At 36.2% G+C, this 24,681-nt stretch overlaps 1 protein-coding gene across 1 annotated transcript in view; it reads left to right on the top strand.

The window, feature by feature from the left end:
* FANCC (FA complementation group C) overlaps positions 1-24,681 on the top strand; it is a 73,761-nt gene that overhangs the window by 11,796 nt on the left and 37,284 nt on the right. The window contains exons 2-4 of the mRNA XM_031061843.1: positions 1,646-1,819; positions 3,367-3,454; positions 9,102-9,196. Of these exons, the coding sequence (XP_030917703.1) occupies positions 1,646-1,819; positions 3,367-3,454; positions 9,102-9,196 (357 nt within the window). The remainder of the gene's footprint in view (positions 1-1,645; positions 1,820-3,366; positions 3,455-9,101; positions 9,197-24,681) is intronic.

The following is a 24,681-nucleotide window of genomic DNA, read 5'->3' as shown; positions in this document are numbered from 1 at the left end:
ACATGTGTTCGTTCACTTCCTGGCTTCAACTTGTTCTGAAAGTCTTTCTTATGTCCCTGTGGTGATCAAAGGGTTTGATGGCTAATTGCCTGTGGGACCCATGTCTCTTCAGCCAGCTGCTATGATGGAGAGTCTCATAGCGTGTTTTGATACTCAAAGAAGATCAGTAACATCTTGGTACTGCACAGATCCCTTAAGAGCTCTGCTGACAGAAACAGTGGCAGATAAAAATGGGAGTGTAGTAAAGAACACAAGAGCAGTGGCTTTGCTTACTTGGCTTTGAACAAGTTTGGGGCAAATACATATTGTACACTAGCAATCCAACAGCTTAACCTCAATTTTATTTTTCACTTTTTTTTCTAGACAGGATCCAAACTCAAATGATAGTAGTGATTCACTAGGGCTTATGTATTTATGTGTTTATTTATTTATTTATTTCTCATAGTAATTAAACAAACTTATTAATTATCTTTGAATTTTTATCTGGCTGAGATTATCATGCTATACAAATCCTGTGTTTGTAAGGGTTAGCTGTATAAAGCAAGCTTGGTTTGCAGGACTGCTGTGGGGTTCTGGTTTACTTTTTAGTTTATAGCTTGCAAAGATGCATATTCATTCATTTCTGTGGCATCTATGAGTGTCTGAATTTGTCTCCAAGTGGGCAACAATTAATTTCTGAAAATTGCCACCACATTCTGTTAATTGACAGTTGTCTTTACAGTTTTGACAGAAAGAACAATGATTGAAAGGCTGCAAGAGCTCATTTGGTCTTCCAGCCTATGAGAGATTTCTTTCAGAGAGATTTATAGGTTGTTACGCTGCCTGCTATGCTATTCTCTGTCCTTCCCTCAAAGAAAAGAATTGTATGCTGGTTTTTGGTATCTTTTACCAGCGCAGTTTGGTTAGGTTTTAATGTTCTGGCTTCATGATAGTGCTTATCCCACAAAGACCAGTTTTTTAGAGTGAAGTGTGCCATAGGATGTAGATCATTTATGGTCCAGCTTCCATATGGCCCAGTTCCAGCTTCAGAACATATGTATGTTCTGTACAGCTGCATATGGTTATATTTTTTTCCCTCTTACTTGTATGGTATACAAGGAGAAACAGACCTGAAATACTAAATTTATTCATTTCTATTAAGGAGAATACTCTTTTTTTCACATAAAGCTAATGATCAATTACAAATACAGAAATTACAGTGATTGAAAGCCTTCTAGTGCCTTTTGTTTTAGTTGAGCCTAATTTTAATACTTTCATTTATCTTGGAACAAGCAGTTTTAGTTTTTCATCATGCATAGTATTTGAAACAAATGCATGCTCAAATTATTCTAAAATTCTGAGTGAAATATTGATGATGACAAATGTGGATAAGAAAAGCCTGAAACACATCTGGGTGTTACATTTATTCTAAGATAATTTACTGATTACTGTGCCCGCTTTGCTACTTTGTCATGATAAGGTTATTAGTTTAGCTTCTTAATATTGCAGATAAAGTTACCAGCCTTATGAGATGTAAACAGACACTCCCTACAACCCATTTCTTGCACACAAAAAAGGTAGCAGAAATCCTCTCTTTGTATATTTGTTCTTGGTTTGAAGCCAGTGTTCAGTGCTGGCTGATGTGGAGTTAAAATATTTTTTTCAGGATTGTGGAATGGCTCAGGACACTACAGTGCCCAAACTGAACTTTGAGTATTGGTTGGATAAAGCTATTGAGTGGGGTCAAGCCACTACTTTGGAATCGCAGAAAGATGTGTGCCTTCACTTGCCCCAGCTCCAGGAATTTCTACATCAGCTTTATGAAACAATAAAACATTTGGTAAGTGGCTTTAGAAGGAAGAGTGACCTGTTTTGAAGAGGTCCTCCAAAACAATCTGCACCATGATTTGACAAAACCAGAAGGTAACAGTAGCAAAAAGGTTTATCTTGTTGACCTAAGGTAATACTGGATCAGAGGGGCAAACTGGGGAAGCAGTCACAGGTAATGCAAACAGGAGTGTGCTTCCTGTTTCCCTGGTTTATTATGAAAGGGGCTTTTTCTTCTTGTTTGGTTGATGTCACGTGAAGCTTCCCAGCCAATGCTCTAACCTCTTAAAAAAACTCTTTAAGTAAAGAAGAATTTGATTCTGGTTGTCAGGTCATAAATTGGATGATTTAAAGGCCTTAACATGCAAAACTGTGACTGATCCTTTAAATCATTGGGGGTCTGCTGGCATGTTAATCCCAGTGTTTGTTATGGCACACGCAGTGAATTCTAGCAGCATGGTCAGATCACTGGCATAAGCTGCTGCCTGTTCTGTTTATTGATTTAATAATTGTCTGCACTCTTGAGTAAAAGTAGTTGTTCATGTTTAGTTGCTAGTATATTTTTCTGAGCATCACTTTTTCACTGTATGTATTCAGTGTAATTAGCCTTAGAAGTACTGCATTATGGCATAAGGCTTGCTTCTTCTGGAAGTTCGTTTTTTAAAATATTCTTATCTGTAGGCTGCAGAGTGAGGTTTGTTTCTGAACTGACTTTAAATGTTAAATTTTAAGTAAAAGGTTTTGGGGGAGTGGTATTTCTTCCCATATTTGTATTTCTTTTTCCTTAAGGGGGAGAAAGAATGTTGCTACTTCGCGTAATCTGAGGCATAGCCTGAAATGGACTTTGTGAATATGGCCCCAGGAAGTCTTGATATAGCCCCAAACATGAGACAATGTAAGGAATTTATTGTAGTAGCAGGAGATGCTTATCATCCTTGCTGCTTGTACGTTGTCCCAGTGGAGCACTATTTTTCAAAGCCTTCATTTATTACATAGTAAAGCTACAAAAATGGAAAAGTAAGACTGACTACGCAGGATTGTATATAAACTACTTGTTGTCTATTACTTTTATAGTGAAACATCTTTCTATTTGGTTAGAAGTTAAATGTCAGTTTGTTACTGGCTAGTTATTAAGGAAGTTAATTTAAAGAAAGCAAACAAAACTAATGAAGTAATTTTTTGCCACAGTAGATACTAATCTCTTCAGAAACTGTGAGACAGTGTATTATAACAATGACGATCAACAAAAATGTGTGTTAATTAGGCTTTTAATACAATGAAATTGTATATTTGCTAGTTACTAATACTGATCTGCTGGGTGTGAGGCAAATGAACAAATTTTCTAGCATTGTTAAGTATTAGGTAAGAAAATTACCTAAGTTTTAACTTACTTGAATGATGATATTATAGAAAATCTACATACCTGCATGTGTTTTGCTTTCAGAGCATTTCGCAGTATAATAATTTGGATTGTAATTTACAGCAATGAGTATCATTAATGGTTCTCTTAACCTACTTTTGATGTGCAGTATATTTACTATCTTTTTGTTTGTGTTTTAGCAGGGTCCCACTGTAGCAATCCAGCAGTTCCCGTTAATTGGACAGCTTCTAGGAAGGCTCTGTTGGAATCCTTTTGTTATAGGATATGGTAAGAATGTGTTAAGATATTTCTGCAGCAGTTCCATAAACTTTATTTTGTAGAAATTAGGAAAATATGAGTTGTTATATACTATGATTTTTTTTCCATAAAAACACAGCATTCTTTTTTACTGAAGTAAAATTTTGAGATGAAAAGGCTATCCATGGTGTTTAAAATATATGGGCTTCAAAAATGTTAAATTCACTTTTGGATCTAATTAATTTCATGGAATCTTGCCTTGGGACGAGTAAGTTTTAAACCCAGTGAGTGTTTATGTGCATCAGGATTTCTGTTCTCATTTTTTGTTGTATTGATTACATTTTGCTGGAGTCTCAAAATGTATAAAATCTAGTGTTTCAAATTACTTACAATGGAAGTTTCCTTCTGTGTGTATCAGAATATACATGCGTGCTAAGACAGAAGAAATAACTTCTCTGATATGTGTGTTTTGTAATTAGTCTATGTTATGATAGCCTTTGTTTTTATTGAATCCTTAGGATGTATTTTCCCCATCTCTCTGTCCTTAACTAGTGACAATGCACATAAAATCTAAATTAAAACAGTAAAGTAGTAACATAGGAAAAAGGCATATGGAAAAACAAAATGCTCTTACTGGTGGTGAATATGTGTGTGGATAAGAATACAGAAGAAAAATAAATTTGGTGGTGGAAAACTGTTGAGAAGGAGGAGTGTGCTATGTCATTAGCAGTTCTGATGCATTTTTCAGGAACTGACTTGTTAAATTTTTGATAAATTACTTGGGATCTCATTTAAGCAGAAATCTGATTCTGAGCTTCCCTTAAAATAACTTTTTGTCAGTCTTTTGCTCTTATTACAACTAGAAATAAAAAAAGGGAAAGAAAAGAAAAATTAAATAACATTATGTCTCTTCTGCTTTATGCTTCTTTTTGGGAAAATAGAGAAAAGGGCAAAATTTTTTCAGCTAGAAGGGCTTTTTAAGTCAAGCACAGCATGCATCTTCTGTTTTGGCTTTGTCTTCTAGACAGCTCCAAGCGCAGGCAAAATGAGCTTGTCTGTAAAACACATAGTAGATGTGTGTAATGTCAGCATTTCACCTCTGAAAGCAAAATTTGGGAAGGAAACATAGGTTTAGACATAGACCACTTCTGCAGAGCAACAAATGTGTGCTTTTTGAAAATCCTTTTCATACTTACAGATCTATTTTTACTATGGAGAGGTTTCCCTTCTGATCATGGGTTTTGAGTGTGTTGGTAACCATTGATGTTTACAAGCTTTGCTTCTAAGTTTTTGTTTAGAATATGCAAGTCTTCAGATGGTCAGTTTTTCTGTGCTGACAGTATATTGTGTTATAGAAAGTAGCTTCACTTATATTTCTCATCAGAGTTGAAAGCCATCTCTGTCTGCTTTTGGCTCCTTTTCACAAAAATCCCAGTAGTACATTCTTGGTTTCCTCTACTTCTTTCCTCTTTTTTGTGTTCCTTCAGCGTTTTCTGAAGCTGCAATTTGCACTTCTGCAATTTGGTCATTACCTCTAAGTTTGCTTGACAATGAAGTCTTGCTACAGTTTGGTTTTTTTTGTCTCCAAGTGGCAACCAAACCAGAGAGCTTTACTTGCTCAAAATGGAATCCTTCACTTTAATGCTTAAAGATTTTCTGACATCAGTAGACCTGAAGATGTCTGCTTATACATTCCCACCACTTCCTCTTCGTAGAGCCACCTGAGCACTCTTTGGACTGGTGGCATTTTAGATTCAGCAGTTTTTCATTTTGTTTGGCACTGGTTCTGAAGATATTCTTTAAGATAGTGTTGGCTATAGCAGATGCTGACTCTCAAGTGGGTTTCATATAGTTTTGCATTTGGATAAATAGCTTGTTCAGGCATGTGTCAAGACCAGGCCACCCTCACAGAACAAGGAACTAATTTTGTTCAATTCAGTCTTTCATACTAAAAAATGGAGCAGGAAAAACATTATACTTTTGCATCATGTCCAAACCACAATATATATCACCTTAGATGAATGTCTGTTGGTGCTGGAGGCTGACATGGCTGACCACTCAGTGCAGGAAGTATAGTCTCGGAGGGAAAATAATCTCCTCATAAACACTCCTGAGGAGGAGGTGACCAAGTTAGCCTTATTTAGAATGCTAATGTGAGGGAAGCACGACTAAAGAAAATCTCATGACTGTACTTGTGGTCCTGAACCACAAGGGATACAGGAGGAATTCAGTTTTGGTTAGGAATTCCAGCGGTGGTGGTTTTTCTGTTTGGGTTTTTTTGTGTGTGTGTTTTTTTTGTTTTTTTGGGGGGGGGCAGTTGGTTGATTTTTTGTTTGTTTGTTTGGTTGGTTGTTTTTGTTTGGTTTTTTTGTGGGCTGTGTGATTATCTTCTCAGTAGAACCCTTCTGGTTTGAGTTTTAAGCCCAAATGCCTCGAATCCCAAACTAATACTATAAATGCTGGGAGGTTTCTTGATGGCTCTCTATGTCAGTACACGTATATGAGCAGGCAAGCTTGGGAATGGACTAATTTCAACAGAAAGTTCAGTTTTAGCTAATCCACATTTTGTGATATGTTTCAATAAAATTTTACAACAAACTCTAAAAATAGTATTTCTGGCTGTAAGATTAGGGTTTTCTTTCTTCTGTCTGGCCGCAGGGTGTTTATAAACTGCATGTGCTTGGGATGATTGAGACTACCTTGTGTTATGAGAAAAACATAGCTTTTTGTTCTTTGTCTGTTTTTTTGTAGTTTTTTTGGTTGTGAGATTGGCAGGAAAGAAGTACAAAATTACCATAAAGGTTTGGACTTTTGACTGGTTGTTTGGTTGGAGGTGTTTCAGTTCTTTTGTTTGTTTGCTTGTTTGTTTCTTTGAGGTTCTTTTCCCTTTTTTTGGTTGGTGTTTTGTTTTTCTTTTTTCCATTTTTTTCCCAAAGCAGCTTGCAAGCTGTCTAAAATTTCCTACAGAAATTTTTTGTTCTCTTTGTTGAAATACAACATTAACCTCCTTAAAGGAGTCCAGTAGATAGGTGGTGGATAACCTTTTCTGAGCTGGAGTATCCATCTTTGAGTTTTTCATTTTATTTCTGTGGATGTGTTAATTGGTTGTTTGGGCATTAGGCAACTTTTCATGCCATAGTAAGATCAAATGCCTATGTTTGTATCCTGATAATGCTTTTCAGTGTTCATCATGATGATAGGTTTTCCATTGAGATCACAGTTGCTAGAAAACTGGGAGGAAAAATCCACCAGTAGGTTTTCGATGGCTCTGTGTTTGGTCTTTTGATAGGATTATATTTTGCAGCTGCTCTAATTATTTTAAGATCTGTCCTAATCTTCCCATCTTTCATCCCCTGTTCCAGGGCAGCTGTAAAAACAGTGAACCAAGAGTTTCCCTCAGAGTGTGTCATGGGGTATATCAGCAAGACTATGGGCTCTTTTTCTTTTTTTCACAGATCTATGAGACGCTACCTCAGTTTTGGTCAAAAAGTAATTTTTTGAACTAGGAAAATCTGAAGTTTTACCAGTTCCTTATTTTTTGGAAGCTTTTGACTTATCTATGAGATCAGCATAGGTTGTTTTCACTGGGGATGAAGTTTGAATCTATCTGTGTTAATCTGTGTAAATTTATTACGCTAGCAAAGTGTGCCAACTCAGATTATCTAGGTTTTGTTTTCACCATTTTAGCTTTCATCATACTGATTTGCGTTTTGCATATTGGAGCAATAAATGCAAAGTATTTTATAGTATGCAGCAAATCATCACATGTAACAAAAAATCTTCTCATCCAGAAATCTATTCAAGCAGTTACATGTATTTTCTTCACATTTTTTCTTAATTTTTAAGTTAAAAGAAAACCAAAATTTAAATAAAATGACTTACTGATGTACTGTAGACATACACTATTAACTGTATGAGTCAAAAGAAGAAATACCTGAACTATGTATACATTGTTTGAGATAAGAGGTTTGGAGTTGATGTGTTCTTCCCTTTTTCTATGTAATTTATATAATTGAAGGGTATGTCAAAAGCCAGACTTCAAAATCAGGCAATGTTTAGTATTAATAATTAATAATGTTTAAAATCTTTATTTTCCAAGAAGGAATTTGCTGTGATTTAGTCATTTAAGTAAATAAACCACTCATTATTTTTTCCTCCCAGATAATGTCATAGTAGAGTTTTGATGAAAGGTGCTTTTGAAGAAGATAGTTGTCTGTTAGTGCTGATGTCTGAATGCCAGTGGATATAATCAGGATTTAAGAACTTCTGCTGAACAGTATACAAGATGCATCCTTTAACTGCAGAATTACAAAACATAGGAAGTTATTAGCCTTGTAAAAATCCATATTAAAACAAGTCCCCAAACACACAATGGCAGAGTACCCTGAACTGTGGTGGGTTAAAAGTGTATGCTTGTGAAACCATTTCTGTTGCAGAGATGTTAGTCAGTGGGAGGTCAGTAATGGCCTCCAGGGTTGTTGGACATTTATTGAGGAATACTGGTTTAAATCAGTGTTAACATCTTTGGTCACCTGGTGAAAATACAGGCATTACTTAATGGACCTTTTATTTTTCCTCAGACTTTCTCAACAAAACACTTCTAAATAATACTGTTTATTGCATCCTGGATAACAAATACACAGAAACCAAGAATTTGTTCAGCTTGATAATCAAATTGTTTCATAACATAATGTCTAAAACTGATAGTATCACTTATTTGTATTATTTTTAACAAGAAGCTTATTGCTTACTAAGTGAACATTATATCTGAACTACATCTGGTTTTCAGAATTTTCATTTCAATCACACAGTTTTGTTCTGGCATTAAATTCACCGTAGAACATCTTAGTATGTGCAGAAGAACATTAGGGAAAAAGCCACCAAAGCCTATTGAAAACAAAGCTGTGGGAAATAATTATGAGTTAAATGTCTCTTCAGCTGCTTACTTCAGATAATCAGCTCCTCTGTAATATCTGTTCATCTGAGCAGTGAGAGTTGTGCTCATTTGGTAGTAGATTCTTAAAGAAGAGAACTAATTTCAAACAGTGGGTTAGAATTAAGTAAAACCCAATCTGATCCTTAACAGAAAATTGGAATAGGATTTTTTGCATTATCATTTAGCTATTCTGCTGTCTGCAGAAATGTCATATTCCTGAGGCATGGAGACTCTTTATTTTTACAGAGCACTTGGCAATTTATGTTCTAGTTATGAATGATTTCATACTTAACAAACTTTAGTTTTTTGTAACTGAGCATACTTGAGCAAGCTTTAAACACAATGTAATAAACTATTTTACTACTGTAGACTATTGTCTGTTATTAATGGTATTATTTACTGAGTTGAAAGTTCCTTGAAGGTAGCTTCAGGTATTATTTATGTGAATGAATTACTAGGTCCTGCAAATTTCTTAAGATTGTCTAACTGTTGTATAGATTCTGAACACTTTGGTACCTTTTAAACTGCTGTTGAAGGAAATGATTACACAAGAAGTATATAGTGATTAAAGTTAAGTATGTGGTATGAATCTGGTAGAATAGAAGCAGCCTGAGTTGAGGCTGATATTTAGGGTCTCAATTTTGTGGATGAATAGGAATTGTTGTGTGTAGTTCTGTCTGTGTTTTGTTTGGGTTTTTCTTTTCCCTCTAAGTGTGTCTGTATTTGCTTTTTTCCCTGCAGATGAAAGCCAGAAGACTCTGATGTGGTGCTTATGCTGTCTGTACAGCAGTGAACCACAGAATGCTGTGGAGCTGAAGGCCAACAGCTGGATACGGGTAAGTGAATGAATCCTTCCCAGGACTGCTTTGAATTAAATTGATGATTTAAAGGTGCTACATCTATAGGATTCTGTCATTTAAGAAACTGCTCCAAACACAGTTTGCATACATATTGTGTTGAACAATATATGGCTCTAATTATAACACAGTCAGTGTTAGTCTCGTTTTAAATCTTAAAAGGCTAAGGTATTTTACATTTGATACTTTTGATGCTCTTAACCTCCTAGATTCACCAGGTCTAGTATCCTTGAATAAGGAGCAGCAACCTCAAATCAGAAGGGAAGCAAATGTTGCTATTAAAAATGAAGAAGCTTTCAACTAGGATAAAATAAATAACCTCGGAAAATGTCATGGTTTATTTAGAAAGCAACTTATATTTGTTCTGGTTTTTTTATTCTTTTTTGGTTTTGTTTAATCTCCTGCCTATGAAGAATTTAATTGTATCCGAACTTTTTTCAAAGACAGTCAGAGAGGGAAGAGGCAGTGCTTGTGTGTGGATTTATATTTAGTGACTTAACGAATAATGAATATTTAACTGTAGTCCCAGAATTAGGGTTTTGCATGGCACATCTGTTCATATTTTACATATTTCCACACCGAATTAACAAAGCACATCAGCATGTAAATAGCTTGCAGCATATTGATGCTTAATATTTTACATGACTGACTAATTTGAGGGCACAATTCTGTTGTGCCCTTCCTTTTTCCATGGCTCCATATAAAAATATGGTAGAAAATATAAAGGGAATTGTTAATATGTTTTTTTTTAATCTTTTAGTCCTCACAACTTGTGAGAATGTAGCAGCCTCATCAATATTTATGTACAGCTCTGCAAAAGCTGAAGATACTACTAGATTTCTGCAGGTAGATAATTTCTTACTTACTAGTTTATTTTGTATGCCATATTATCTAGGTATGCGTCTAATACTAGGATGTGCAAATTATTATAAAATAATTGGTGATGATGACGATGCACATTTTTATGTTAATAAACAGCTATTGTTGATATAAAAGCAGTAGTCTTAGAAATATGTTCTCACAGTCTTTTAGGCACCCTTGGGTGCCTGTATATACCTGTTTAGTGGGCTGTACCACTTACCATGAAAATTTGAACAATTTAGTGCTGAGTAAATTCACCCTTATTTTTTTTTCCTGTCTTTAATGTTTTGCAGGAGGCTTTTACTGAGATTAGCATACTTTTAATTCAAAGTGTGGCAATGCTTGAATACCAAAGTAAAATAACTCAAAAAAAAACCCTCTGCCTTTTCAAATGTAGTCTTGCTGATTCCTTGTATTCTTTGAAATGAAATAGGAGAGGCACAGTAGTATGCAGTTAGTTGCTAAACAGAGCAAAATTTGTCCATTTTGCTTTTTAGTAGCATAGCATATAAATATGCATTAATGATGCATGTTAATAACATGTGCATTAGTGATGTTAATTGGTGAGGGAGAGTTGTACCCAGACAGTCTACTACAGAGAGCAAAAAAAAAACCTTCAATTGTTTTAATCTACAACATCTGACTCATCTGATTCATGTAACTGAATTGATGCTGATATAAGAAAAAGTATCAGGTAAGCAGGAACAAACAGTTGGAGATGGATGGAGGTGAATATGTGAGGCAAAGTTTGAAACTGGACACTGTTGTTTGTAGAACATAGTAATGAAAACATTGTTGCCTATTATGACAGCTATTTGCTAACTTAGAAACAGTGGTGTATATTTTTATATACCAGTAGATGGCATTCTTCCTATTACATACAGATATGCATATACTAATTTTCTATTAATATGTATGCAGTTTTCTGTTTCACAGCATTCTAATAAACACACTTCCAAGGAAAACTGAACATTTATTTTAAAATTTAAAAATTAATTTAAAAATCAAATTTAAAAGCCAGCTTCTTTGCTGCCCTTATTGTGTGGCATTGTTACGACTCTTAGTTTCTAATGTTAGTTGCAGTAATGAGAATTGTGTGTTAAGATTCCTGACATTTTTGGCAACAGCTCAGGATCCTCACTAATAAGAAAATTAATTTCATTATCTTTGCTATATTCACAGTGCATTCAGTTGAGCTGAGTTTTTAATTTTTCTGCCCATAATTTTTCCACAGAAGAATTCTACCTGTGTTTTCACTTGTTTTGATAGTGACTGATTCTTGATATTTAAGGGGGGTTTTAGCACTTAGGGCTTTCTATCCAAGGATGTGTTATACTGAAGAGTATATGTGAACAGTTTACATGTGAACACTTCAAACCTTGGTTCTGAAGTACTTACAATGAAAAACTCACCATGCAAATAGCTTGAGTAAAAAGAAACAGCTATTCCTTTTCTCTCACTTCTTCCTTCTCTCACTGGTGTAAATTTACAAGTAGTATTCTGAACAGCACGAATTTTTCTACTCCTTTGTTTTTCCTTATTATACAGTTTCCTAGTAGCTTATTTGTATTATTTAAGGACAAACTAACCAATCTATTCTGAATATCTGTACCATGTCTTTCATCATATTTCTTGGTTTGCTGCTCCCATGTTTTAATTCATTGTTACCTTTTTTTAAATTGCTGCTGCTTTCACAAGTTTATTTCCTGTGGGTGTGAGACCTCCCCCGTGATGTGGGGAACAACAAACTGCACATTCTTCTGTGTGTGGCCTCTGGTTAGGAGCCAGCATTCCCTGGTGCAGCAGCACGGGCGCGGTCTGCTGCCGGAGCCGGCGCGGCTCGGAGCCAGGAGATGGCGATCTCTGTCCTGAGCGCTCGCCGCTGCGTGCCACACGCATCCCTGCCTGCACAGGGCTCTGACTTGGGTGCTGCTACACCTAATGCAGTGTTACACCTAATGCAATGCTGTTGTGGCCTTTCCCAGGTGTTCCTGCGTGTGTTTTGATAAAAAGGCAGTATCGTATGGTGGGTTGCTGATAATTTGTTAAACTTGCCATAGAATGGCCTGGGTTGGAAAGGTCCCACTCGACCACATTGGTCAGAGCTCCATCCAGCTTGAAAACTTCCAGGTTTGGGGCATTCACAGCTTGTTTGATAAACCTATGCCAGTGCTTTACTACCCTCACAGTCAAGAATTTCTTCTAAATATCAAATCTAAGCCTAGTTCTCTGATTTAGTTTAAATCCATTTCCCCTTGTCCTGTCACCACATGCTCTCATAAAAAGTCTCTCCATCTTTCTTGTAGGTTCCCTTCAGGTGCTGGAAGGCTACAGTTATGTCACCACAAAGCCTTCTTTTCTCCAGTTTCATCCCAATTCTCTCAGCCTTTCCTCACAGGAGAGATGCTCCATCCCACTGATCATCTTGGTGTCCCTCCTCTGGACTCTCTCCAGCAGGTCCATGTCCTTCCTGTGCTGGGACTGCAGGCTGGATGGAGTGTTCCAGGTGGGGTCTCACCAGAGCAAAGGGTGAAAATAAAAACTGGGAATTAGCTCTTGTACATATACATTATCTTCAGCTATTCTGTTTTTGAAAGTTTTCCTTTCTTAGTTAAAATCAGTAAGTAAGCGTGTCTTATAAAAAGGGAAATAAGAACATTTTCTGGCTAATGGTTGCCTGTTCTGGAGGCTCTTCTGAACACATAGGAGATTCTGAATAATTACAGGCTAGTGATCCCTTTTGTCATATTGCATTATTTATGTTTGGAGTTTTTTAGGTTATTCCTGTAATTTATGATTGGTTGAAGCCTTGAAGCAGTGGAACAATGTATTTTTAGAAATTTTATTGTTATGCTATGCTGTTATTAATGTTCTTAACATTTGTGAAAATTTTAATCCAATTTTTTATGCTACATAGGCATCCTATGGAGAGGGTGGGAAATGCAGATTTTAATGTCATTTCTAAGTTGATAAGCCATCAAAATTGGATCCAACAAATGCCAGTCTTACAAACTTAAAGGCTGACTCACAGCCAATAGATCATAGTGTAAATTAGAATTTAGAACAAGTGGTGAGATACATGTTAACAGATATAGACCAAAGTTGTGATTCATCAAGTACCAATTGGACAATTAGAACCAAAATAAAACAAAAAAGGTTATGTCAGTCAAAGCTAAAGCATGGAAAAATTGAATACTCATTTTGTCAGGGCCACTTATCAAAGCAAATCTGACAGAGAGGGAGGAAGAAAGGTGAGCTGAAAAGGGCATGCAGATCTAAAATACTTGGTGGAACTGAATGACTTTTGCCAGAAGCTGGGACAGTGGACCGAAAAAACCCTTTCCAGTTCAGTAGAGTAGTAGTCAAAGTGCTGAACAAACCTGAAGAGGCCCAGATACTCTGTGACTCTTTCCTGAAGGCCACCTGTTCTGTAGAATAACTTGGGGTTTTTTTGGCAATATACAAAGCCAACCCAACACCAATGCAAGATTATTCATTTAAATATATAAGAAGAGAATATGTGATAATAACACAAAAATGGAAGTTTCTAGCTGGTGCCAGATACTAAGCTTTCTATAACATCAGGCTTGCTTTTAGAAAAGCAGTTCCAGTTCAGCCCTCACCATAGGGAAAGCTGCATATAAATAAGTGCATGTAGTCAGAAGTTCCAAGTAATTTCTGAAAGAAGCAGAATTCTGATCTAAGTGAAACAAGCACAAAGGATTTTGCACAGGCATAATACACCTGTGGAGAAGAGTAGAGCAAGACAGATTGTGCTAAAAATATCATGCATATAGATGCACTGTATAAAAAGTCTTCTGAATATCCTTCATCACGTGGCCTGAACCATCCTTATTTTAAGTGTACTCTTGTGCAAAACTCTTCAAGAAGCAATCTGTGCAGATCTTGAAAAATTTTCAAAACAGAATGGAATAAATAAATTATGAAGAAGAATGCTCAGTTTTGGTGACCATCCCTGCAAATAAAAAAGTCCTGAGATGGTATTACTGCAGTCATGTCAGTTAAAATGACATGGGAAAATTCTGCTGTTTGTGCATGGGCCTAATATAAGCAAGAATAAGAAATCCTAGTCATCCACTGACCTCAGTTCATGCAGTAAGATGCTTGTGTGGTTTGTTGTTTTTTTTTGGTTTTTGGTTGTTTTTTTTTTGGGGGGGAAATAGAGCTTCATCTTAAATAATAATAAACCAGTTGTGGCCAAAAGGTCTGTAAATAAATTCAGAAATGAAACACTTTTCAGCTTTTAATTATTACATTTACGAAGGTAAATTCAGATCCCCAAAAGAATTGCCTTTGGCTGGAAAATTCAATAAGCATTTGGAAAAAATTCAATGAGGCAAAATGTAGATGTAGATCAACTCCTAATCCGTGTAAGATCTGAGGGTATTCAATAGAGAGGCTAATTGAAGAGACTTATTAGTGACACCTAATGAAATTGAGTATAGAGCAAGTCCAGTGACAATCACCAGGGTCAGCAGTGAGTCCAGTGACTGCCACACCAGGCCCACAGGGAGGAGGCAGGCCCAAGGTTTGGCTGTGGAGTCATGGCCAGGGGTCAGGCTCCAGGGCAGCAAGGTGTATGGCCAGCACAGGCACGGCTGCAGCGGAGCTCAGGCAAGGCCCAAATGCCTTGAAAGTGTCCCTGCCCGTGGTGTATGGGTGGGCTGGATTTAGATCATCTTCAAGGTCCCCTTCCAATCCAAACCATTCTGTGATGCTATGTAGGATGTACATGGAATTGGAATTACAATATTCTCTTCTTAGGTAAAGAATGTTGATTTGATTTTGAGACCAATATACTTGCCATCTTTCAAACTCATTACCTGCTATTTTTTTTTGTATGCACACATTGTCAGATGGTTAGGAAAACATTAGAAATTATTAGGAAAGGACATATGTTAAAAGTAATCCAAACATAATGTAAAGAGCTTTTCTCTTCTTTTCCTAAAAGATATTCTTTTAATAATTAGCTCTTTATAGAAGAAAGTCTTCCAAGTTCACATTTTTCTAGAAGAAAGGAATTTCAGGTAACAAAGAAAATATCTAGTGCTCAAATTAGAGTGAACCTCAATATCTGTTCTTTAGTTTGCTTTTTTATGTTAGGAAGAGCCTAAATCACTTGTGAATTGTCATTCCACCGGGGATATGAGCCCCAAGACCATCTGATGGAAGACGTATTAAAATAATGTTGGATTTATGATAAAGGATGTCTCTATGAGATAAGAATACTACTTTAATGACATATATGGGTAATGTGTCTATTAAAAGGCCTATGAATTGCTAGAGGACATATTGAGAAACATATTTTTTCCTTCTTATCTAGACAACTTTGAAAGAAGGAGATTAAGAGCTGAACAGAGATATCTGAGTTAAAATTATGAACATACTTCACCTACTATTTATTACTGAGAAAGTTAAAGGAGAGAGAATCTGTGTCAAAGAGCATAGGTTTTAGAGGGGTTCTATTACCGTACAGAATTTTCAAACTTTTTTTGTTGTCATTTCTCCTCTCTAAAGGGAAAACAATTTGAGTAGTATTTGGACTAAGATTAATAACTAGTTGTTTTGGGCTATTTCTTACTGCAATATTTTACCATAATAAAACACAAAATAATCAGAAGGGAATGTCAGTGTAAGAGGGATGGGAAGGCGTGGAGCAGGGGATCTGGTTGTCCCTGGCAGTTGTGGGGAGAGGGACGTCTGTGTTCCAGGAGGCATGCATCCAAGAGACAAATGGAAAATGTTAAGTCTCCTGGAGGCCAAAGTAGTTCAAAGTTACTTAATCACTTTCTGAGACTCAGTTTTGTGGTTTTACGGATCTTATGGCTTTTTTGGTATGTTTGGAAAAGCGTTGTCATTCCTCCTCTAACCTGTGCAAATAATCATCAGGAGCTTTGATCACTCCAGAGATCATAGTGTGTTCCTTCAGATGAAAGACGTCTGATGATGATTAAAGTATGTATTTTGTTTATACTTTTTCTACTAATTTTTTCTGTGTTTTTCACTGGTCCTTCAGGAGTCTTTGTAGCAGTCTTTCCTCAATCACTATATATGGAATTTACCCTTGCCTTCCATCAACGGTTTATATGTAAGAGGGTCTAAAGATATTTCCTCAAAGTGGTCTGGAGTGCTTGGAGATAAATGGGCTTTTACTCAGTCCTTGATTGTTTTCATTCAGCCTTGCTTGTGATATATCCTTTTTCCCTCTTTTGCTAGGTGGTGGCACACTACTTAGTGCAATACCTCATAGTTACAGCCAGTAGACAGTCTGTGCTTTTCAAGGGAGCATTTGCAGCCAACTCCTCGTAAAATTATTGAAATGGTACAGGCTGCCTGTACCATTTGTTAGAGAAGAGTGCAATAACAGCTCTGTGTTGTGCACAATAGTGTTGTATTGCTTGATTTTGTGTGATAAAACACCAAAAAAAAAAAATCAAGAGAATGCATGTGGTATAAGTTTTGAACTCCTTTACCACTTAATGCAGAGATCAGAATTCAAAATAAAATTTCTGCTTCGAGATCTGCTACTTATTTTGGTGTTTAGGGCTTATTTTATTATTTTCAAAGTTGCTGTTGCTATTAAATATTCTTACAGAGGAAGGGAGCAGTTATAATCATAGGGTCGTCAGAAATGTTCAGTGTATGTAATAACCAAGTGACAGATATATTCTGACATATTTTCTAGATACATGTCTTGTCTAGAATTCACACAGTTTTTGTGCTTCAAAGATCTACCTCAACAACTTAGCTCATTATAAAGATGTGGGGTGAATGGGTGGTGTGTCACGCTGTATCCTTAAGTAGTTATGTTGAAGTGAGTATTTCAATGGTAGATCTGCTTTCTCTGTATCACTGGCTATCCTGTAAGGCAAAATGTTTTCATCAACTTTAAAGAGAAGTATTTAAACGATCAAGTTTTCAGACCATTTGTGTGCATTAAAAATAACTTGCTATTCAGGTTCAATGATTTTCTTGTTGGACAGTGCTTACACTGGGGTCTTGCCACAACAGATGCAAGAGATTATAAGAAGACGGCTAGTATAATAATTACAGCATGGAACAGACTGCTGGCAGATACAACAATGTAGCATTCTCTTTAATCATAGTGCTTCCCATAGTGTGGGTGGCCACAGGCTGCAGACGTTTCAGTCAATCCCTTCTCCATGCAGCAGTGGTTGTAAAAAAGAGCTGAAATAAACAGCATTCCACAGACCATTAAGGGGTTTTAATTTTGAAAAAATATAGCTTCCCTTCGCCCCTCCTTTTGGCTGCTTGCTTCTGTCAGCTGTTACCTACCAAATCAGTTTTGCTTGAACTAAATAGTATATAATGTACTATCTATGGGCTCTTTAAAAAGTTTGTTGTGCTCTGCTGCGGCTTTTGTTATTAAAATATATATTACTTTAAAACCTGAATGTTTTGTTGGTTTTTGCAGCAAGAAAAGCCTCTGGCCTTACAATAAATGCTGTGTTATGTTTAATTTAAAAGCTTTTCATCTTTTATTCATTCTCCTGATTTTTTTTTTCCTTCAATGCCTAGTGTGGTTTTGCTGTTTCTGTAAAATATTTTTATTTTCTCCCTAGCCATTAGCACAATACCTTTTCTCCAACCATAATGAAGGGGAACTTTCTTGTGTTTTTTAACCTTGTGGCCAGTTTACTCCTTTGGAAGTTGATTTCTCTTCCTTGATGTTTCACATATAGTCATGTGGAATCTGAGTTTAATGGAATAGATTTAAGCAGCTAAACTTGGTGTCATGAAAATTGTTGCACAGCATTTACAGGTCTTTTTGGAGTGTGTAAATCAGCTGCAGTTGAGGACAAATAATTTAATTTTAAAGTGCATATGCATGTAAGGATATGTTTTGATAGGTGACTTTTTACATTGTGATTACCCATATGTGGAATCAAGTGTGTGAATGAGCTTGAAAGAAATGTCTTAAGTGTCAGTAACAGATAGTTCAAAGTGAATGTTCATTTGAATCAAGACAGAGGACAGAGGACTTACTTGAAACATAGACATGTGTTTAAGATCTGACATAATTAATTAAAGCCTAATAACTTAATGAACTCTTAATGTGATAAGAGACTTTTCAAATTTTAAATCACTGGCTAAAACTGAGTTTTAAGAATCAAGTTGGCTTGCTTTGCAATGTGTCCCAAGGGAGTAAAGAGCAATTCAGGCACTTTTCTCTGTCCTTTGTGTGATTCGCTTGTGTCCCAGATACCAAGGACTTCATCCTGTTGAAGTGAGTGTACTTCCTAAGGTGTACACAGCTTGGGAAACCCACATCTCATAGCAGTATTTGCTTGAAAGTTGACATATCTGCCTCTTAAACTTGCTCATGTACAGTTCTGTTAAAGGTTAAGGACCCGAAGGGTCTTAGGCATGGTTAAGTATGGGTGAGGGGAAATACTGCATGGAAAATGGGAACTGACTGATGAATCAAAGATGAGTATTTGATACGGTGATAGTATATATTTGAGATTTCTAGTAGAATAGGTTCTAAAACAATTTATTTCATAAAGGATGGGAGAGTGATAGAAGATATTAAACTTATTCATCCAAGAAGAGACTGGGGCTGGATCTGTTTAGCATGGACAACATTTTAGAAGGAAGATTTCTTCATATACAGCACATAAGCTATTTCTAATACTTATTATCTTGAAGTTTTACTGAGTTCACTATCAGTATTTTCTTTTTTCTGTTGTTCTTTCATGTTTGTAAAGTTAGCCAGAGGGAGTTCTTGGTAATTTTGAACATTTTGAAGATTATACATGTAGATAGTTAATTATTCTTGTCACTAGCTCTTTCAAGAATCAGCATTTTAAGCTGATTTGGACCTTCTCTGGTCACCTATAGACAGTTGCATTGGTAGGATGTAAGAGAATTTGCAATGTTTTCAAGTTTGCAAGCATTCCTGTAGTCTTCTGGTTGAAAATAGAATGGTATTATGAGTGGGCTGGGAAAAAACAGACCTCTCTTCTTCAAATATAATTCTTTAACAATGCCAAGCCAACATGATTATAAAGGATTTCTCAGCCTCTGGGTCAAAATAAACAAAATAAACATTTTGTTCTTTATGTCAAAGAACAAAATGAGAAACCAAGAATTCTGCTTTCCTGCAAAGCTGCTTGAGCTTTAACAGCAAGTGTCACAAATTGCTAGCCAGCTGACATTTCTCAGAGCACTTTAGGTTTGCCAGGTGGCTCTAGTAAAGAATAATAATTTGTTACTGAGACACAAAAAGAGGTCTCTATTTGAAGAAATTCTACTGGCATTAGATATTTTTTCTCAATTTAATATAACTGTGACCAGCAGTTGTTGTATCACCATTACAGATGTATTTTGTGCTTTTTTTGCTAAGAAGTTCAGTGCACAATTTTCTCCCCTTAAACATTTAACAGCATGATACTTAGGAAGTCCAACCCCAAAGGGATTAAACTAATTTTTCATGAATATCATTGTAAATTAGATGCAGTATTTGCAATGTGTACCTATTGGAAGTATAAAAATGGGTACATACATTCATTGAAAAAAGCATAAATTTAAGATTATAATTTTTCTAGAAATTATGTAACTCACAGATTTAAAGTAAAAGTGAAAGAATCTTACAATCCATCCACTCTTTCTAAACTTATTCATCCCTCTTTTCCACACCTTTTTTGTGTGGATAAAAGGAATTCTTCAGTGGGAAGCTTGTATTTTGGCTTTTGAAAATTGTGGAGGGAAGAAGGAAATTAATTCTAAATCACTGGCTAGTTAAACCAGAGAGCTTTTAAAAAAAAAGAAAAGAGATTTATGGTTTACTCTGGTAGAGCTATTGAATTTCCTTTTGTAACTTAGTGTAAATGTGTGTTTTATTTCAGCATCAAAAGTCTCCCCTTTTTTAATACAAAGAGTAATAGCACTTTCTAGGTGGGTGTTTCTTAAAGAGAAAGGAGAGAGTAAAGGGAAGGAGATTTGAAACTGCTTTTCCTGTCTGAGGCCAAGACTAGACTCAAAGCTTGCCAGCCCAACAGTTCTTCAGCTTTTTTCTTATGATTTCTGAGGGTTTTGTTAGTGACTTGCAGATGGAGCTTCGGCTTTGGAACTCATCCATTAAAAAGTTTCGTGGTCTTAGCCGCAGTAGTAGTGCAATGTGTTTTTACTGTACCAATGTCACAGAAGGTAACTGAGGTTGAATTGGTGAGGGAAAAACAGTACAGCCTTCCCTTCCCTTCCCCATAATTTTCTTTTCCACATTTCATTTGGAAATTAGGATCATGTAACATTTTTCATCCATTTTAGGAAACAGAGGTAGAATATGCGAATAGTCTTTTTACTAAGCCTCATGTATCAGCAAGAGTAATAGAATTCATAGGATATTTTAATTTCTAAAGAAAAAGCATATTTGTCTCAATGGGTTTTGGAAATTTTTTTCCTTTAAGTTTTTCTAGTAGGTTTTCATGGTCCTTTAGTGTATTTTTGCCATACTTTTAAAATATTTTTAGAGAGAAAAATGTACTTATGACCGTTGAAAGAAAATTAAGGAAATTGGCCTAATATGAGAGCACCTAAACAGTTTTACTGAACACGCTGACTGAAGGTGAGCCTGCTTAATTCTTCAGGGACAGAACAGGGCTAAGGGTAATCATCAGGTAGATGATTTGGTAGATGTGGAGAACTTCAGAGAATCTATGTTTTCATGTCTGGGAATATGTGAAAAGTAATGAAGTCAGAATATTGATTTTCTGAAAGAATAGTACTATTCCTGTAGGGGTTTTTTTGTTTTATTTTTAGCTCAAAAGTAGTTCAGTCTAGTCATTTATCTGTAGATTTTCTATAACTTGATCACCTGCTTGAATGACAAGAGCCTTGTTTTTCTATGAGTGTTTAGCAGAATAATTTGTTAATGATCAACTAATCTGTCGTGGTTATCAATAGAGATTTAGATGTAGGCAGATATCAGACTTATGTTCCAAGTGAAGAAGGACTAAAATGAGAAGATCCAGTAAATCCTAAACATAGCCAGCAGTTTTATTTAGTGTGCTGGCACAGAATTTAGCTAATGAAAACCATCCTGTAGATGCATGTATCCATAAATTGTGCAGAAACAAAAAAACTCCCTGACAGTAAATGTCAGAAAGAAATGTAGGAGGCAAACCTCTCCCATCCTTGTACTTAGGCACTTTGACCCTAATTCACTAAATTACTGAAGAATATTCCAAGCTTCCCCAATGTTTATTGAAACTGAAGTGGTTTCTTTTTTGCAAAACCTGTGAGTGATTACTGGAATAGGCTGAATTTGGTGAAGTGAGAGGTTGTGTTCAGTAGCTAATAATTGAAATGTATGTGTGTATGTGATTTAGCATTTTGTCTTTTGAAATGTGTTTTAACCAGTTTTAATGTTAAATGAAAGACTGAACTTTTCGGTTAGCTTATCAATGGTCTAGTTAAACTTTTTTTTTATGATTTTTACTACTTTTTTAGTGTAATATGCTCATATGTACTAATTGTTGTTCACACATATATGCCATGTAATTTCCCCTAATTGATACACTGAGAATTTTATAAAATGTTGAGAAAACAGAATAATTTTGAGTAAGATAGTACTTTAAAAGCTAGATGATATTTAAATCTGTATGGTGTTTGATACCTCACAGTGGGAAATGCAAACACAGAAAGCTCCAAGCCTTCTCCAAGGTCTTAGGTCAAACACTGTATGTATTTCTATCTCTGAGCTTGTATGCTGGAGGCCTTGGGGGCTCTCTGCAAAGATAAGAAGGACCTTGAAACTTTTAAATAAACTATAGCGGTGCAGAGTCAGAAAATTACTGTACTTCTATCGTTTGTTTAAAAGTTTCAAGCTCCTTCGTATCTTTCCCTTTCTCTGTAGTATCAGAAGCAGCTAAAGGTAACATAGCTGGAGCTGCAGGTGCAGTCTGGGTAGCAGGAGCAGCAGCAGGAGCAGCAGCAGGAGGGGGGCCCACCTGAGGGAGGGGTTTTGCCTGAGCAGGCAGAGCCACAGCAGGCACAGCCGCAGTGAGCGGCAGAGCTGAGGGAGTTACCAAGGGTCCAGCTGGCCTGAACTGTTTGTTAAATATCTTGATAAGCACATGGCATACTGGGAGCAACCTAGCGACTGTAAAATCCCAGTGAGTAACCATGTTGTATAGCTTAACTCCAACAGCATCCCAAAAACACATGGTAAAAGCAAATTAAAAATCTGCATTTTCAAAACTTTTCTGTAGCCAGCTTGAAAGATCTTTAAGTTCTTGCTTGGGTACAGCACAAGAGTTAGATCTTACCAGAGTATAAATATCTCTCTGTTCTTTGGACATCTCTTGTCCAGTTCCCCACAGCTCACCTGATGTCTGTTTGCAGGTGATCCAAGTCAGGCTCAGGCCAGGCTGGGTCCAGCAAGCACGGTAATCTGCTTCCTCTCAGCAGCTGATGGGAGCTGGTAATCTGCTTCCTCTCAGCAGCTGATTGGAACTCGACTCTCACCCTCTTTTTGACTGGAACTTGACTCTCACCCTCTTTTCAGGGTTTCCTTTAATCATCCTCCAGGGCGGTCCCAGAGTGAGATGAAAGTCTTGTTCCTCACACGGTGGGCACCAGTTGTTCGGGATGCAGAAAGACAGGGTCAACTGATGAGGTGTTTAAAAGATGGTTTATTGCAAAATCAGCCTCATGGAAGGGTGACATGAAGGTTGTTACATCCATAGTTACCACATTAGAGGCCTTGTATCCGAAGCTGTTAATTCTAACTAATTCTAGTTACAATGTCTCTTACAAATTTCTTATCCAATCAGCTACTTCCACGAAGCTCGCTAGCACCTTCATAACCAATTGCTAATTGCTAAATTTTGCACAATTTGCCACAATGTGTCTTTTTCTATCCAATCATGTAACTCTATTGAAACTTATTGCTGTATCTTCTGCTTTTTATCAACTCTACAACAGGTTCTATTGTGAAACTCTAAAATCTTCTACTATTTTGCTTAATATGTTTGTTCACTTATATGAGGCCTATATCTACTTGCTTGAAACATATTTGTGCTTAAACTACAAATCTTTATTCTTATTTCATGTCTGTTTCACTATTCTATTCTGAAGGTCCAAGCCTTCTCCAAGGTCTTAGGTCAAACACTGTATCCATCTCTGTCTCTGAGTTTGTATGCTCGAGGCCTTGGGAGCTCTCTATGCTTGCATTTCCCACACCTTATATTCTTTTACATTTTGATTTTGGTTTGCGGAAAACTGTTTTTCTGTCTTCTCCTGGAGCCACGGAGCAAGTGAGCAAGAGGTCTTAGAGGCAAAATTAAAAGTCACAGACTTTTTTATGAGTAGGTAAGTGTGTGGAATTAATATGAACTGTATTATGTAAGCATCCCAGTCCCAGAATTGATTTTGTGAACAGTTGGTGAAATGGTCTTTAAGTGAACATACTGCTTTGTTATTTACAGACTTAACCACTATGATTCTTCAGAACTGGCTACTTATTTCATAGTAAGAAGGTTTTAAAAGTACCAACTCTGTTTGTGTTTTATTGTCAATTGTTCAATCTAGAGAAGATGGGAAATGATAAAACTCACAGGCCTTTAGGCAGGATTTTTAGGAAAATGCTACTAAAAATACTTAAAGGGATTTGAGCTGCTGAAAGCTAGCAAACAAAAAATTAATTCATATTTACAACACAAATCAGAGCAATATGTATATCTTGCTTACTGAGCACTCTGTTTAAATGATTTAGGAAGTAATGTGGGCTGTTAGAATCCTACATTTAAAGAAAAATCCCTATTATGTACTGTTTTTATATTTTTAAATTATGTCTGGAAATCATACTGTCTGATTTATCTGTAATGTAATCAATGATACAGTTTTGAATTCCTTTTTAAGCCAGATTGGAAATAGAATTTGACTTCTTGTCTTCTAGACTTGCATTGAAAGCCATGGGCCATCTGGCTATAGAGGAAACGCCTGAGAGCAACACTGATGTACAGACTCTTGAAGTCATTGACAAACGAGGAATTCTCATTCCAAAGTCTTATTAAATGCAAATAAGAGATAGCACTTACATCTAAAACTTCCTTTCTGAATAAGATGTAGTTTTTCATATTATACCTGCTTTCTTTTAGTAGAGCCGAGAAAATCTGGTTCCTGTTGAAGCAGATAGAAAGGTCAGAAGTAAACCTGTTACTTGACCAGATTTCAGAAATTTCCCCTTGGGTATCCATGCTGTACTTACTCCAACAGATTTACACAGATCATAATTTTTTGCAAAATGTCATTACTGGTCTCTTCTCAAAAAATAACTGCATTTTGTGTTTTCATGCAGATTATACTTAAGAGAAATATTTATTTAGAATAAATGATAGATTATTCAGTTTAATCCTGCTCTACTGCTGCTTTGTTAGACTCATCCAAGATAGCAAAAAAGAGCTCAGTATCATTGCTGGGAAGTCTTAATTAGTGTTAGGCTTAAATGGTTTATCTCAGTGAAACCGTCCTTCTCCACTGTTCAAAATATATTGTAGCTATTGATTTTCACATCTGCTTATGAGGACATTCAGAACCATAAATATTTTGGAAAGAGT

Source organism: Geospiza fortis, unplaced genomic scaffold, assembly GCF_000277835.1.
Source record: "Geospiza fortis unplaced genomic scaffold, GeoFor_1.0 scaffold325, whole genome shotgun sequence".
Lineage (NCBI taxonomy): Eukaryota > Metazoa > Chordata > Aves > Passeriformes > Thraupidae > Geospiza > Geospiza fortis.
This window is presented reverse-complemented; position numbering and strand designations above follow the sequence as displayed.